The sequence below is a fragment of the Amia ocellicauda genome, chromosome 5 (genome assembly GCF_036373705.1).
Source record: "Amia ocellicauda isolate fAmiCal2 chromosome 5, fAmiCal2.hap1, whole genome shotgun sequence".
Lineage (NCBI taxonomy): Eukaryota > Metazoa > Chordata > Actinopteri > Amiiformes > Amiidae > Amia > Amia ocellicauda.
The window spans coordinates 29,386,847-29,401,663 of NC_089854.1; the positions used below are offsets into that span (position 1 = coordinate 29,386,847).

General features: G+C 37.9%; 1 protein-coding gene across 4 annotated transcripts in view; it reads right to left on the minus strand.

Moving 5' to 3' along the window:
- Nucleotides 1–14,817, minus strand: part of LOC136750004 (putative uncharacterized protein MYH16) — a 66,235-nt gene that overhangs the window by 5,455 nt on the left and 45,963 nt on the right. For all 4 annotated transcript variants that reach the window (XM_066704705.1, XM_066704706.1, XM_066704708.1 and 1 more), the window contains 12 exons: nucleotides 14,508–14,564; nucleotides 9,915–10,001; nucleotides 8,860–9,105; nucleotides 8,599–8,716; nucleotides 7,585–7,712; nucleotides 7,275–7,471; nucleotides 6,690–6,822; nucleotides 5,618–5,834; nucleotides 5,141–5,277; nucleotides 3,519–3,622; nucleotides 1,658–1,850; nucleotides 167–370 (listed from right to left, as the gene is read on the minus strand). In XM_066704705.1, the coding sequence (XP_066560802.1) occupies nucleotides 167–370; nucleotides 1,658–1,850; nucleotides 3,519–3,622; nucleotides 5,141–5,277; nucleotides 5,618–5,834; nucleotides 6,690–6,822; nucleotides 7,275–7,471; nucleotides 7,585–7,712; nucleotides 8,599–8,716; nucleotides 8,860–9,105; nucleotides 9,915–10,001; nucleotides 14,508–14,564 (1,821 nt within the window). The remainder of the gene's footprint in view (nucleotides 1–166; nucleotides 371–1,657; nucleotides 1,851–3,518; nucleotides 3,623–5,140; nucleotides 5,278–5,617; nucleotides 5,835–6,689; nucleotides 6,823–7,274; nucleotides 7,472–7,584; nucleotides 7,713–8,598; nucleotides 8,717–8,859; nucleotides 9,106–9,914; nucleotides 10,002–14,507; nucleotides 14,565–14,817) is intronic.

The following is a 14,817-nucleotide window of genomic DNA, read 5'->3' on the forward strand; positions in this document are numbered from 1 at the left end:
CACCCTGAGTATAAACACCCGAGTTATTTTCAATAGGTGGCATACACTTTAAATGCTAATGAAGAATAATAATAGCACCTTCCAAGCCCAGAAACCCAAAGCACTTCAAATAAGGTAAATCTGAAGCTTTTTCAATCAGAGGCACCGAGCCGCATCACCCTCTCACCTGACTGTTCATTTCGTTGTACTTCTCAGTCATTTCGATGAGCTCCTGCTCCAGGATCTTGCGGGCACGCTCAGTGGCGTCGAGGCCGGTCCGGGACTCTTCTACCTCGGTGGCCAGGAGGTTACAGCGGCGCTCCACCAGGCTGTGCTGCTCCCTCAGCTCCTCCTGCTGTCGGGATTCGTCCTCCATCTGGGCCTGCATGTCCTGAGGGAAGAGCAGACCTTCATAAAGCACTCACAACCAGGGGCGTTCCACGCACTTCCCGCAGGGCCACAGGACGATCTTGCTTGCGTTCCAATTGCAGTTACTGGGTTCCAAAGTCAAGTTCATTATGTTCTGATTCAGGGTTATTTAGGATTGTACTGTCGTTTACTCAGGTTACAGTTAATCATGTAATTAGACTAGTAATTGAGAGCTAGGCTGGAACAAAGGCCAAATGACAGAGGATTTTTACATGACCAGTATTATCCACCTCACCTATAAACTAATATATCTACTGCTGTTTTTGTAGTTTCAGATTCAGTAGCTCACATTTAATGTCCAAATCAAGTTTACACGACCCATCTTTAACTCAAAAGCAGGCAGAATGTGTATTTAAACTAAAAATCCTGATCAATATGTGATTAAACCTGTGCCAAATAGTTCATATCTATGTTTATAGTATTTTCCTTGCGTTTATAGAAACATGACCATGTATTATTTTTCCACTGAATATTTTTCTGAAATTAGTACAAAAACAAACAAAACAAAAACAACTCTGGATTGAGTAACGGATGAACAAAAGGGTCCTTTCTGTGCCAGACATAGCAAGCACACAAGCTGTGATACACTATAAATCCAGCAGATGGCAATAAAATTGTGCAAAAAGCTGTACAAGTGGAGCCATGCTGAAAGTTCATTTGGGGTCTGCAAAATCCTTAGATAGCATTTTAACCCATTTAAATGTCATGCATTATTTATACAGTGTTCCTTACTAAACTGAGTGTGACAACCACTGTAATAAACCTCTTTTACTTATTAATATTTCAAAACCTCCCCTACCTCCCACCCCTACTTTATCAGTAATGGATTGGTATTAGGATAGCTACTTGATGAAAATACATAATACTAAATTTATGCTGAGTGCATCTGGCTCTGGTTTATATAAGGATCCTCCAATTTCAAATTCCAAGGATACGAGCACATTGGGAACTTCTGGCCAACAAAGATTACGGCCCATTTAAATGCTCAGGCTCTTGTGTCATTTGAAAACACGTGTGAATGTGGCTTGAATGTAAAAAAAACTGAAATCCTTAGTATAGATATCCATTTAATTTTTCCATCAGACACTTTCAAAATGTCAAGTAAGATACCCATAAAAGGTGCTGTGGCTGATTTGAAAAAAAAAAAACTGTATTAAAACGGCTTCAGAAAGGGGCAGATCTTAAGTATCAGGAGTTTTTTGTTTTGTCTGTAAACTGACAAATTCAGACTTTCTCCTCCCAGATTTACCTTTATCTGCTGCTGCATTTTCTTGATGGTCTTCAGCAGCTCCCCGTTGTTCTTGGTGACCAAGTCCAGCTGGATCTCCAGCTCATTGATGTCTCCTTCCAGCTTCTTCTTCATTCGCACTGCCTCTGTACGACCTTTGACCTCTGTATCGAGACTGGCCTGCAGGGACTCCAAAGCCCTTTGATGGCTCTTCCTGGGCAGTACAGAGGTACAGCAGAGTGTCATGAACGTTTCCAGAAGCTACTTAACCACATTCAGAGGACTGCTGCCATTGCCATAACCTAACTGACATGGTAAAGCCATACTTTGACTGATGAGGACTTAATTTTAATATGACCTGCTTCTCTTCATAGAGGTTTCCCCATCTGCCTTGTGTGTCCTTCTCATAATCCATACATGTAACCATCATCTAAACTGATGTGCTGATAAATTATTACTTTGGTCTTATTTGACTTGACATTACTGCTTGCCAGACTGCAGACTGCTTGTCTTGTGTGGGCACAGCCAAAGCACGGCTCAGTGATTGCATCTGACAAAGTAAAATGTTGATAGAGTGCAATATTGACATGGGCCTCCATTAAACCTGCAAACTGATATTGTTTGCTCTTTGTAGACACTTTAACAGAGAACATATGCTTTCATTAGAGATAGAAATACAATTTACTGTATGAGCTTCTGACTGATTCAAATGGGATAGCTAGAAATGTTGTTTCCCATGGTATTTACCTGTAACATGCACAAGACAGAAACAATGTTAATAGTTCCAGAAGCTAGTGTGAGAAGTGTCTTGACCCTCAGTCAAGCGCGAAACTTCAATAATGTGTTGCTGTGTTTAGAGTTTCAATCTTTCAGTACCATCAAATATAATCATTTAAATGGAGTAATATTAAAGGCCAGGGGGATTTTGGCTTGTGAATGACTGTGATCACAGAGTAAAGCAATTCTCATGTATTATTCAATACTGTCCATTGAAAAGGACATGAATGTGTTGTGATACAACAGAAACATTTAAATACAGCTGTTTGAAATGCAAATTATAGTTCCAACCATCTGCACATTTTACCCCACATTCATTTCACTAAACTTAAGTATTCTATTACAATCACTACTGTAGCAAAATAATCACTTGGCTTTTACAATTTCAAAAGTAAGCTCTATCAGCACTGCTTTTACCTGCTGAATACTACTTAGCAGTCATTTTTTTTTAATTATAAATGTATTTATTTCAGCGTAAGGAGCTCAACTGCTGAAATTCATTTTTCTACCTGACCAACTGCAAGAAGAAGGAATTTAAAATAATTCCCAAATGCAGTCGAGGTATGGACTCACCATGAAACCAAAGAGTTACCTTGTATTAGTGAAGACAGGAAAGCAGGGAAGCAGGAAAAAATAAAATGAGCCCGTGTTAAATGAGAAATAAGCAGAAATAAGAACAACAGGTTTGAAGTGTTTGCAAAAAACTGTGATCATGCTGAATAGTAACTGTAATTAAACACATCGTTGCAGACCTAGCAACTACACTTTAGCTTTAAACTTTTAATCAGCTTATTTTCTACTGTATTATTTTACGGTTTTGCTCCTTCTGTTTCCAGCCTTGTGAATCATCATTTCACATATTTCACATCAGCTCTTCACAGTAGTACTGCAGGCAACAGATCTTACTGGAAATTACAAATGGCAAATATTTTCTGACAGCAGCTCCTTGCCAGAAATACAGCATCTCATTTTGATCCACGTTTCTTATTACAGATGAAGAAATGGATTCAATGTCAGTGGCAGGTAATGATAATGGCCAGTGCACGTTAAAACTACACCATTAGTTGGATATGTTGCAATAAAGAATAAAGGGATAATAAAGTACCTAGACGCTTCAGCCTCTTCCTCCTTCTCCTGCAGTCGGCGATCTAAATCTGACTTTGCCTGCGATAATTCCATCTGCAGACGGACCACTTTGGTTTCTTCAGCCTGAAAATGAGAAAGAACGAGTGTAATGACACGTAGCAGAAATCTTATGATGTCAGCTCTTTTGGTATTGTTTTCCTTTCATGACTCTGCTGCAGTGCTGAAGTTCAAAATCCCAGGAAAATACCTAACACCTGGTTTTAAAGAGAAAAAAACGTCTTGCATTTTATATCAGTGATACAGCGTTATACTTTAACATGTGTCAGTATTGCATAAATAACACTCCTGTATTTTTCCTTCCGTAGCTCAAAGTGTTTACAACTGTTTACAGTAAAAGTTAGACGTCAATATCACAGATTTTTAATTTAATTTAATTTAATTTAATTTAATTTTGATGGAGTAGGCAACTGCCTCTGGTGTAAGAATAATATTTGAAACAAAAATAGAACTGCACTGGCTTTTCTATTCCCTATGACATCATGGCCTTTTACTGCTAAGTTAGCAGTTCTGGGTTGTGGTCTATAGTAATAAAGCAAAACACTAAGACTGTCTTAAGCACTTTTACATTTTTTGAATCAACCCTGAACAAACTTGTTCCTCTTCAATCCTTGATGTCTGCTTGAAAGATAGAAAACCCACTATTTGATTCACTTATTATTACTCTTGTTTTCAGCTATGAAATGTTATCTGTCACAAAACAACAGCAGACATTACTCAGCAGGAGCAAATTTACACCAGCTTACAGGGTTCACCTGAGCCGGTCAGAAAATTAAAATCCAATGACAGTCGGAAGGGTTTAATTATTTAAAATAAATATTCTGGAACATCGCTGAAATTCCAAAACCAAAAAGACAGTTTGGCAAGATCCATCTAGTGATTCAAAAGCTGGCTTTTCACTCAGGAATGAATGTGCTACACAGCTCCCTCCCCTTATTATTCCAGTTATATCCATGGCACATTCTCGTGATGGCAAAAAGCAATAAATCCTAGTTTTGTGTGAGGTTACAAAATATTGCCAACAGCAACAGTTGGTAAACTGGCATGCAGAACTAATATTGTCTCCCTTGTAGGTTGTCTGCGTTAATCAGCCCTGGGGGGGAGAAAGGAAGTCAAACAAAGTGCCGTCACATTAACTTTGTAGGAGAGAACAAGACAGTTGACTGCTCCGGCCTTATCAGGGTCGGGGTCATCTTCAGTCCAATTATTCCATGCTAATTAAGACCAAGGGTGAGGTGAGGATTCTTATCAGCACTCAGCACACAGCTTCGGTACACCAGCACTCCCTCATTTGATAAACAATCTGACCGATAAAGTGCAAAAGGCAGCACATTAATGTTCATGAAGTATGCAGTTAATGTCTGGAAAATTTGTATTCACAACAAAAAGTAAACAAAGCTGTGCTTGTAAAAGTTGATTGTGCTGCAAAAGAGTTGAAAGTTTACTGTTCCATAAAAGTGAAAAGTATCTGCAGGATTTAATGAAGATATAGGCTCTGTATGGATTCGTGAATCCTGCACTAGACACCAAATCGAGCCAAAATTAAGGTGCGAGAGAAGTGGTATTAAAAAAGTTGTGCAATACCTCCAGGGCAGCCTCAGACTCCTCCAACGAGGCCTGCAGCTCCTCTTTCTCCATCTCGAGCTTCTTCTTGGATTTCTGCAGCTCGTGCACACTCTTCCCCCCCTCGCCAAGCTGGTCACTGAGGTCAGTAATCTCCTCTGAAACGACCAGACAAATTCTCTTTGGTAACAAATAACAGATGACAAATGATTGAATTGTTTATATGTTGCATATGTATAACGTATGTCAGCACATTGACCCGGTTAGGATAATTTTAAATCAATATATGTATACATAAATACCTGTACAATTACCTTTTTTATACATGGTAAAACTTTTGTAAGTCGCCCTGGACAAGGGCGTCTGCTAAGATATAAATAATAATAATAATAATAATAATAATAATAATAATAATAATAATAATAATTATTATTATTATTAATACAAATCTGGACCAAGGTAAAACAGCTCTGCACATTTACAGTGAAAAAGAATCACCTTGATAGGCTTTGTTCTCTCTTCTCAGAGCCTCCATTTGCTCGATGGCCTCCTCGTAGGCTGTCTTCAGTTTGAAGAGGTCCGTGGCCTGCTGGCGACACTCCTTCTGACACCCGTCCATCTCAGCAAGGATGTCATCGCATTTCTGACGCCAGTCCGAAAGCTGCTTCTCCAGCACACGCTGCTTCTTGTCCAGAGCTGCCGCAGAAGCGTTGGCCTGGAAAGCCGAGCAAAACAAAACAGACATGAAACATGTAAGACCTTGGCAGCACTTGAATAGGCATTATAATAGCTGTAGAGATGCTGTTGATTCCTGCTTTCAAACACTTGATCCTTTTAGTGGTTTCTCAAGAAACGACTTTAGGCCAATTTTTGCATCTTTACGTAAATACTGCATGTCAAGTAAGGACAAGAAATTCACCTAGAGTTGCTGATCTACTCACACTGTGAAAGGAGGAACCGAGGGTATTAATTTATATTGAAAAATAATGTGCAATGCAGTTCAGTGTGCCAGAACTAACTCGAAACCTTGAAATAATGGTCCAAACTGATTCATACTATAATCAACCAATCGATCGATCAATTTTGCAAAGTTGCCACAGAGAATGTGTCACAGAATAAAATAACAATATAACATAGTAATGAATACAAATACACTTCTTACTACATGTCAGCAAACTCAAAAGAATTTGGTATTCAATGAGGTTAACTTCAGGGATTGTTTGTTTAAGAAAGTGTACTCGAAGGACCTTTGAAAAAACAGTTCAGCTTGTTATCATGGTCAATAGAAAAAATAAAAATGTTAGGGGAATCAAATTATATTGCAATTTGAATAATTCATGCACTTAATGGAGGAATCCCTCAGGGAAGTTTGTCAGCTGAGATACCTAGCGGCAGGCTGGGAAATATGAAGTCTGCCCTTTTATGGTATGCAAATTTGCATGAGCGATGCCTTCTATATTTTGTAATCTTCCAGCTCTTCTTGTTGATTGATGAACAATATAGCATAACATAGCTAGTAATACATTTTGAGTGTCACTTTCGAAAATGTAACATTATTCCCTGCTCCCACCTTTTCTAAGTCAATGCAGAGGTCCTCAACATCTCCTTGCAGTCTCTGTTTAGTCTTCTCCAGGCTAGAGCACTTTGCCTGAGTGGCCTCAACTGCCTCTTCCGCCTCTTGTAATCGTGACGACAGCTTTTTCCTGAGACAAATACAGAGCAGAGCAAACAATATTGGACATCCCACAATAATGAAAGGGCCAGATCAATTTCAGATCAGTCCAATCAGCTAATAGGATCAAAAGCTTGCTTTAATACTACAGGGACAAGTATTTTTGTGTGGAGATATTGCCTAGTGTAGACACATTTTGTTTAATTTTGAAGAAGAACATAATGGGAAAAAAATGTAAATCAATGTGCAGTACTTCTCAAGCTCCTGTACAATATTAATTATTAAAGGATAGATGTATTATCTGAAAGTAGCGTACAATATTTAAAAAGTAAAGGTATGTGCCAAAAAGAAGAATTCGGAGTAAGATGTGACATGTTTCATAAAATAAATGTGTCTTAACTGCAATAAATGAGAAGAACTCCATGATAGTGATGTCTATCCCCCAGCACACTTTCAAATCTTTCACTATGAATGAAGACCTACTTTGCATCCTCCAGCTCGTCAGTCCTCTGGATGGCGTCGGCCTCATAGCGTGTCCTCCAGTGAGTCACCTCGCTGTTGAGCTTGGACACCAGTCTCTGCAACTCTAGCTTACTCTCCTGTTCCTCCTCCAGCTGTTCCTTCAGCATCTCGCAGTCATGTTTCAGGCTGGATAGGTTGCTACTCAAGGCAGTCTTGACCTAAAAACAACCCACAAGTGCATAGATGTACATGCAGTTCATGCAGTTTGCAACTAAAAATATGCTGTGCGATAGCCACGATTTAAGGGCAGGGTCAAATTGGATGAATTTACCTTGATCTCCTCCTCCAGGTGTTTCTTAAGATCTTCACTTTGAGACGCCAACAGAGTCTTCGTCCTACTGCTTTGACTGGCTTTGTTTTCAGTGTCTTCCAGCTGTCGGCTCAGGTCATTGTTCTCAGCTTAAAAGAAGGATTTTACTTTATGTATCTGATATAGAACAAGAATTCTAGAAACACCATTCTGGCTGCACCTTTCACTAATGAATCCAGAGATTTGCATGTTAACTTGGCATGTGCACGTGTTCTGTGTTTCTGTATCTATTTTGTTTTAGCCTAAAGGGCCACAGGGTTCATTGTAAGCCAAGTATAAAAGCAATACTTCAGAGCACTCAATTGCAACCAGACACACCACACAAAATGATGCAACACCTATAAAATGAAGTCATCTTTGGTTGGAAACTAAGAGTAATATGGCCAAATGTCAGTGCTCATGCAGTACACCTTTGGTCTCTATTAGTAACTTGAAAGAAAACTTTTAGAGGCCACTGCAAGTCATTACATTTTGAGTGTCACTTCTTTAAATGTACCGCTTGAGGCTAGGTTTTCAACAGGATTTATTCCATAACATCATTTTCAATGTGGTGCATTGAAATCTGGCACTCACTAGAGCCAGGCACAGTTCCAACTGATGCCACGAGAGCTTCCTCGTATAGCCCTACAAGCTCCAATAAATCCAGATATTAACACACCCTGCCACTGACATTATGGATTTATAAGGTGGACTGGGTGATGGCTGGAATAAGGCAAGACATTACTTAACTGTGAGCTCATTTAGATATGAGACTTTGATAGGCAAAGTTGTCAGTAAGCTGTCTTTGTCAATAACTTTATTTTACCCTGTCATCTAAACCTGTTTCCTCAATTTGATAGATTTTTTTGCTTTTGCTTATTCATTAAGTTAAAATATTTTACAAAGTCTCTAATGGTAAATATGCAAAAACCTATATGGATTAGTGGATAACACCTGCTGATCAGGTGAGATTTGTAATGTTGCATTTTTATTTACCTATGAGACGGGTTTTAGAAACATTTAGCTCAGTCAATGCCTTTTGCAGTTCCTCATTCCTAGAGTTCGCCTCAGTGAGAAAGTCTTCCAACTTTCGTAGCTGGATGTCACTGGAAACCTGTGACGTTTCAGGAGTTTGGGGGGAAAAGTGGAGAAAATCTATTAATACTGAACTCAACAAAATATAACACGCATAGAATTTAGGCTGATATTTGAAGTCTTATGTTAATGAAATAATTTTATCTGAACCAAATACCATACCTTGGCTTTCTGCATGTTCTCTATAGTGGCAGTCAGATCGTCAATTTCCATCTTCATGTTCTGTTTGTCTTTCTCCAGCTTGGCGCGCACTCTTTGTAGACTCTCGTACTGCTCGGTCATATCCGCCACTATGTCGGCATGCTTCTTGCGCAGGGTCGAGGCCAGGGTCTCCGATTGCAGGGATGCCTCCTCCAGCTCCCGGCGCAGACGCAAGAGCTCGGCCTCTCGCTTCTTATTCATCTCCATCTGGGGGGACGACACACACACAGGTTAGGGCAGCCGAGTTGCACAATAAGTCACTATATTGAGTGTGTTCATCAATACAGCAACAAATATATAATTTTTCCATCAGCATCTGCAATGTTTCATTTATATTTAAAGTTCAAATATGAGTAACAAATACATCTGCAATCCATCATGGTGAATCCAAAATGAGGGAAATTTGTTTTTGATCTGAATGTGTCTGACGAGAGATAAACCTCTGTTGCGTTTGCAGTGCTTTCAAATCTGATTGATTATATTTTTTGGTTTGCTGTCACCAGGAAGCCAGAAATAATTAAAATGTCAGCTCGTCTTACTAACAGGGTCAGATATGATAGTACATGATTTTCCCAAGGAAATTGTATTAAACTACTAAGAAAAACTTTCAAACAGAAGTTTAGTGCTAAAAATCACTATGTAATTTGAGTGTTGTGTTTTTTTTTCTGAGAAGCAAGACACATTAGTGGAGATGCTAAATAAATACAGCTGCAAAAAACAATTTAGACAGTTTAGGGAGGGGCACATTATGACAGGTGATGTATCCATCCAATGTAAGAACAGCTGCAGGAGTCTGAGGAAATTAGAGAAACTGATCATGTCCCTCATTTCTTCCCACTGTGCTGGCTCATCAATACAATCTCTTGCAGCCATTCTTCGATTGGAAATGTGCAGCTGACTGTATTGATCAATACCCCCCTTAGCAGAAAATACCATCAAAACTGTCAAATAGTTTTTTTTTTTTTTTTGCAAAACAGTAAATTAAATTAACTTTTCTCTCTTTGGCTCTTCAGTACCTGGGAGGCCGTGGCCCCTCCAGCCTCCTCCAGCCGGTCAGTCAGGTCATCCAGCTCCCGGGTCAGGTCAGAGCGCTGCTTCTCCACCTGCGGACACAAGGAAAAGAGTCCCGTTGTGACTGGACACAGCTTTTCTTATATATACTCGGTGCCTTCAAAATCATTGCAAAACATATAAGCAACAGGCATTTGCAAAATCAATTCATTTAGGAATTTCACATCAAAAGCAGAAAGCAAAATAAAACTGTAGCATGACAAACAAGAACAGGACAAAACTATTATTTTTAACAACAGAGTACAACAGACTATGAGATTCAAAGTATCTTTCTTTTTCCCCCTCTTCCTCTATAAACAAGTACAGAAAAAGCCATCTGTCTCCCAGGCCCAGCTCTGTTTTCTGATATGTTTAAAATACACTGGCGTCTATGAGGGGTGCCAGTGACATCAGACACCACTGCTCATATTAATTCAAGAGGAATTCATGACTAATGTCAAAAGAGACAAAATAAGGAGGAGACATAAAAAACCCTGAGGTCAGATTATAACAATGTAACATATTACAAACAATTACAGTAGGAATGACAACTCTCCTATTGCACTCTCTCAATGGCCTTAAAAATGCTTACTAGGCACTTTCAGTTAAATAAATCACTTCTTAAAAAAGACACAGAATTTAAGCTATAAACTGGCACCTAAAAGATTTTTTTAGAGAAAATGTATTACACTTCAAGAAGAGTTATTTATTAATGTCAATTGGAAAAAAAAAATACAGAAGTAGTATATACTTCCACTGACCTTCCTTCAAAGAAGTTGCTAATTTTGTTTACAACACTCTCCCAGAGGTTAAGCCTCTAAAAGCATGTTAAAAAAAATCCCCAAAACTTCAGCACAGCAGAAGAAAAAAGAAGAAAGAGAGGAGAAAATCCTTCACCTGATAAGAATCGATGTGTATCTTCATGACACATTTCCAATGTGTCCAACATGTTGTGTAACATGTTAATGGACACCAAACGAGCACGATGGGTCGAATGGCCTCCTCTTGTTTGTAAACTTTCTTATGTTCTTCTTATGTTCTTATATTTTTGTTGAAAGATTTCATATATTTAATAGTATGCTACAGCAAAAGCTTAACTTCAGGTTCAAGTAGTTATTATGATTATGATTATTATTAGTGATGGTGATCCCATTGGCAATTGCAAACAATCATATCAATAATGCCATATCTTCAGAAAGAGTCCCCATCATTTCCATATGTATCTGTGTTTCGAATGTTATAATAGTATCGATTATATTACTAAGTAAGTGGCAGGTCACAACCTTTATGAACATATCTTGTCATATGTCTTTTCATATACTTTTAGAGTTATAATGCATTTATTTAATTCTTTCAAGGCTAAAAGTAGAATGGCATTCTTTAAGCAACTGCAAATCAAACCCAGTGATTACTAGCAAATTTCAAAATATTCTCTTAAAAAAGATCTAACAAAAGGAATCAAGCAGAGTGAGATATGAACTTGCAATGCGTTTTGAAGTACATCCATCAAATTAAGGGTTTTAAACACAAGTACCAATTTTTACACCCTTAACCAGATGTTCATTAAATGAACAAAGAAAGGTCCATTGTTCGTCTTTGGGGAAAAGCCAACAAATGTGTTGGTATTTTTCCTGCTTGATTTCATTGTACTATGCTTTTGCTTTTTATTTAAAACAAACAAACAAATTGGTGCAGAATTGAAGGAATGTATTAATATGAGCTGCACAAGAAATACATCCGCTAAAACCCCACTTTTAAAATAATAAAACTAAGGCAGGGCATACTCTGTGTCTGGGTTAATACCACCGACAGAGAAACTGAAGAAGACAAACACATTTCATGCACCTAGCCAACTGAGATAAGGGGAGCAATTTCACTCAGGAATGTGATGCCAAGTCAGTGACCTTTGGAAAAGCAGAGCTCTCAGGGATGGAGGAAAATGGTACAAAAGCAAATAAGTGTTGACAGCTGAAAAGGGCTCTGTGTTGCTTCCATCTGAAGACCACAGACTTAACTCACTTAGTCTCCTACTGTCCCTTGATTGAGCTGCGATGCCTGGACACTATCAGTTCTTACTGAACTTTATTGCTCTGGAACTGTCCACACTCGTAACAAGTACTCCCTCTCAGAGACAACTTATGTTAAGCTTAAAATGAAGTTTTCAACAGTTTAGGGAGGGCCTTTTCATCTATACAAAGGGATTAACAGTAGTGCTAGTAATCAATGTAGGTTAGCGTTTATATGTATATTATTGTGGCAGATGGAGGTTTAAACAGTCTGCTAAGTGCAAGACCCCGTAGGGTGTACTTTGTATCTATTTAACACAATATCTTATATTAACACTATTACACCAAGGTAAATGTGCTGAAACAACCACATGTGGGTGTTTAGTGACCAGCAGCAGTAGGCTGTGTAATTTACACACTGAGACAAATGCATTATATATATATAAAGCAGTAATAATTTGTAGATTGAAATTTTCTCATTGTCACTTCTCAAGCATTTCTTGCTGTATGATTAATACAGGACTAAATAAATAAACAAAATAAAGTTGAATTGTTTTCTTGTTGTATCTGCATCCATTAGAAAGAAGGAAAGAATATTTGACTGATGTGAGAAAAACAAATCCTAAATAAATGGGATATTCTACTAATGGAAAACAAATGTTAGGGAAAAATCCTTTTCACTGATGTCAGCGATTTGATTCAGTCGGTTGCTTTGCTGATGCTATCTATACAAACAGCTAAAGATGGGTCTGCATTTGACTAAAACAATTATATATGGTTTTATTCCAAGTGAAGATGAGTCAAATCCACTTCGTTGGAACAGGATCTTGTTCATCAGAAAGCAATCTGTAGGACTCTGCTTAACCCTGCCATTCAGTACTAGGTCATTTTTGCAGACCATAAAGAAATAAAACACAAGCAAAGTATTATGTGTTTGGGACAGGAACTAAATTATATTTATATATATATATATATATATATATATATATATATATATATATATATATATATATAAATACATGTGTTATTTCATGCTTAACGACCAACTAAAATATCTTTAGTGGAATATTTGTGTGTGTTCTATTTTTCTGTAGTAAAAATAAAAAGTAATAATTTTACTATTTAACTAACAAAATCATAGATAAACTAACTGCAGCATAGTGTTCTATAAACAAAAGAGGGAATTGCTGAGGGAATAGAAAGGAGGGAATGTTTATGGCATCTTGTCTCAATGACAGGTAGGCAGAACCCTAGAAACATCTGTTAGAAGGTGCCAGAACTCCAGATTGTAATTGTAGGTTTATGACAAACGAACTCATAACAAACAGGAAAATCCTACACAATAGTCAGCTGAACAAGAAAACACCAGCAGGCTCTTCTTATGATTTCTTTTTCATTGCCAGTCTTTTTAAGTTAATTTCAAAAAATGCTTTTAATTTTCTTCATGTAAGGCCGAGTGTTTGTTCAGAATCCTTCAGCTTTTTAATTGAAAACACAAGGAGCGCTTCTCCTTTCCTTGTTTTGACAGGTGCAGATGTTTTCGCTAACTAGACAATTGGGACATTACCCCACTTGGAAGAAGACTCCATATGCTGGCTTAAACCCAAGACCCTACTGCCTCTCATATTCCTTCAAAAGATAGTCGGGCCATCTTCGTCAGTCCACAGTTTTGTATTATAGAGCAGCCAATTCCTATACTCAAGGCACATCCCCTCACAAACAGATGGTTTGCAGGTTCTATGTAGAACTCTGTCCCAGCAGTGGCAACATTACTTGGCCTAGTTAGAACACTCTTTTCCCCCATGATAACAGCGTAATTAAGGAGCTTTTGATGATTTATTTGATAACCAAAGCCTCGTTCAAACATACCTTAACAAAGACTATGCATTTCCAATATTGGTATCATACCCCAATGACAACTTCTATTTAGATTTCTATTTAGAGTTTACTTCAATGGCCACTGACCACAAAAAAGACCCCTTGATGGAATGATGTCCATGACTTCAGAGAATGTATTAGGACATATATTGGTGTCTGAAGGCTACTGTCCTCCTCTTGTAACTTTCTTGTATTCTTTATTTTAATTTTAAGGAGCTGTTTTGTGCTGGAGGAGATACTTTGGAAAAAAAACAAATTAAAAAATTGACCAATAATTAACAGAGTATCAGGAAAATATGAATATCCCGCAAGCATCGTTTATTCTTGAATCACTATGGAAAATGCAGCGTTGTAATAGCAAGTCTCTAATTTATTGTAGCAGTTACTATTCATTCTTTCCTGTTGAAGTTCATATGAGAAAAATCAAGAAATAAAATTAAACAAACAAGGGATGGAAAAAAAGTTGTCTGTGGAAAAACTGTATATTTAGCTAATATTTCCATTTAACTGAATCTTCTGTATTAGGCCAACTTCTGTTAAAAGACAGCGCATGCACAAACTATTATTTGAATCGACCTGTATGGGAAGCAAATGAGTCTTGTTTCAGTTGCCTTAGAAATGATAAAAACTATAAAGATTGCAGACACAATGACCTTTGCCATTTCAGTGACATACCTTTGACCGTATAGCCCTTTCAGCTTCCAGCTCTTCTTCCAGCTCCTCAATGCGCACCTGGAAAAGAAAAAACAAGAGACACCCAGCTGAATTTAGTCTCTCACTTTAGATATTCCCATTCCAAGGGCTTTCCAGGTACTGATATGCACATGAACGTTTACTTTTTATGTCCTTTTCCCAGATGTATGAAACAACATTCATGTCCATTTCACTGACATCTGCAAATCTGCAGTGTCTCTGCTCAGCCCATCAATGACAATTAACCAAAGGAAGGGAAATCATGCTAAACAGATTACTTCTGTTTTTTCAT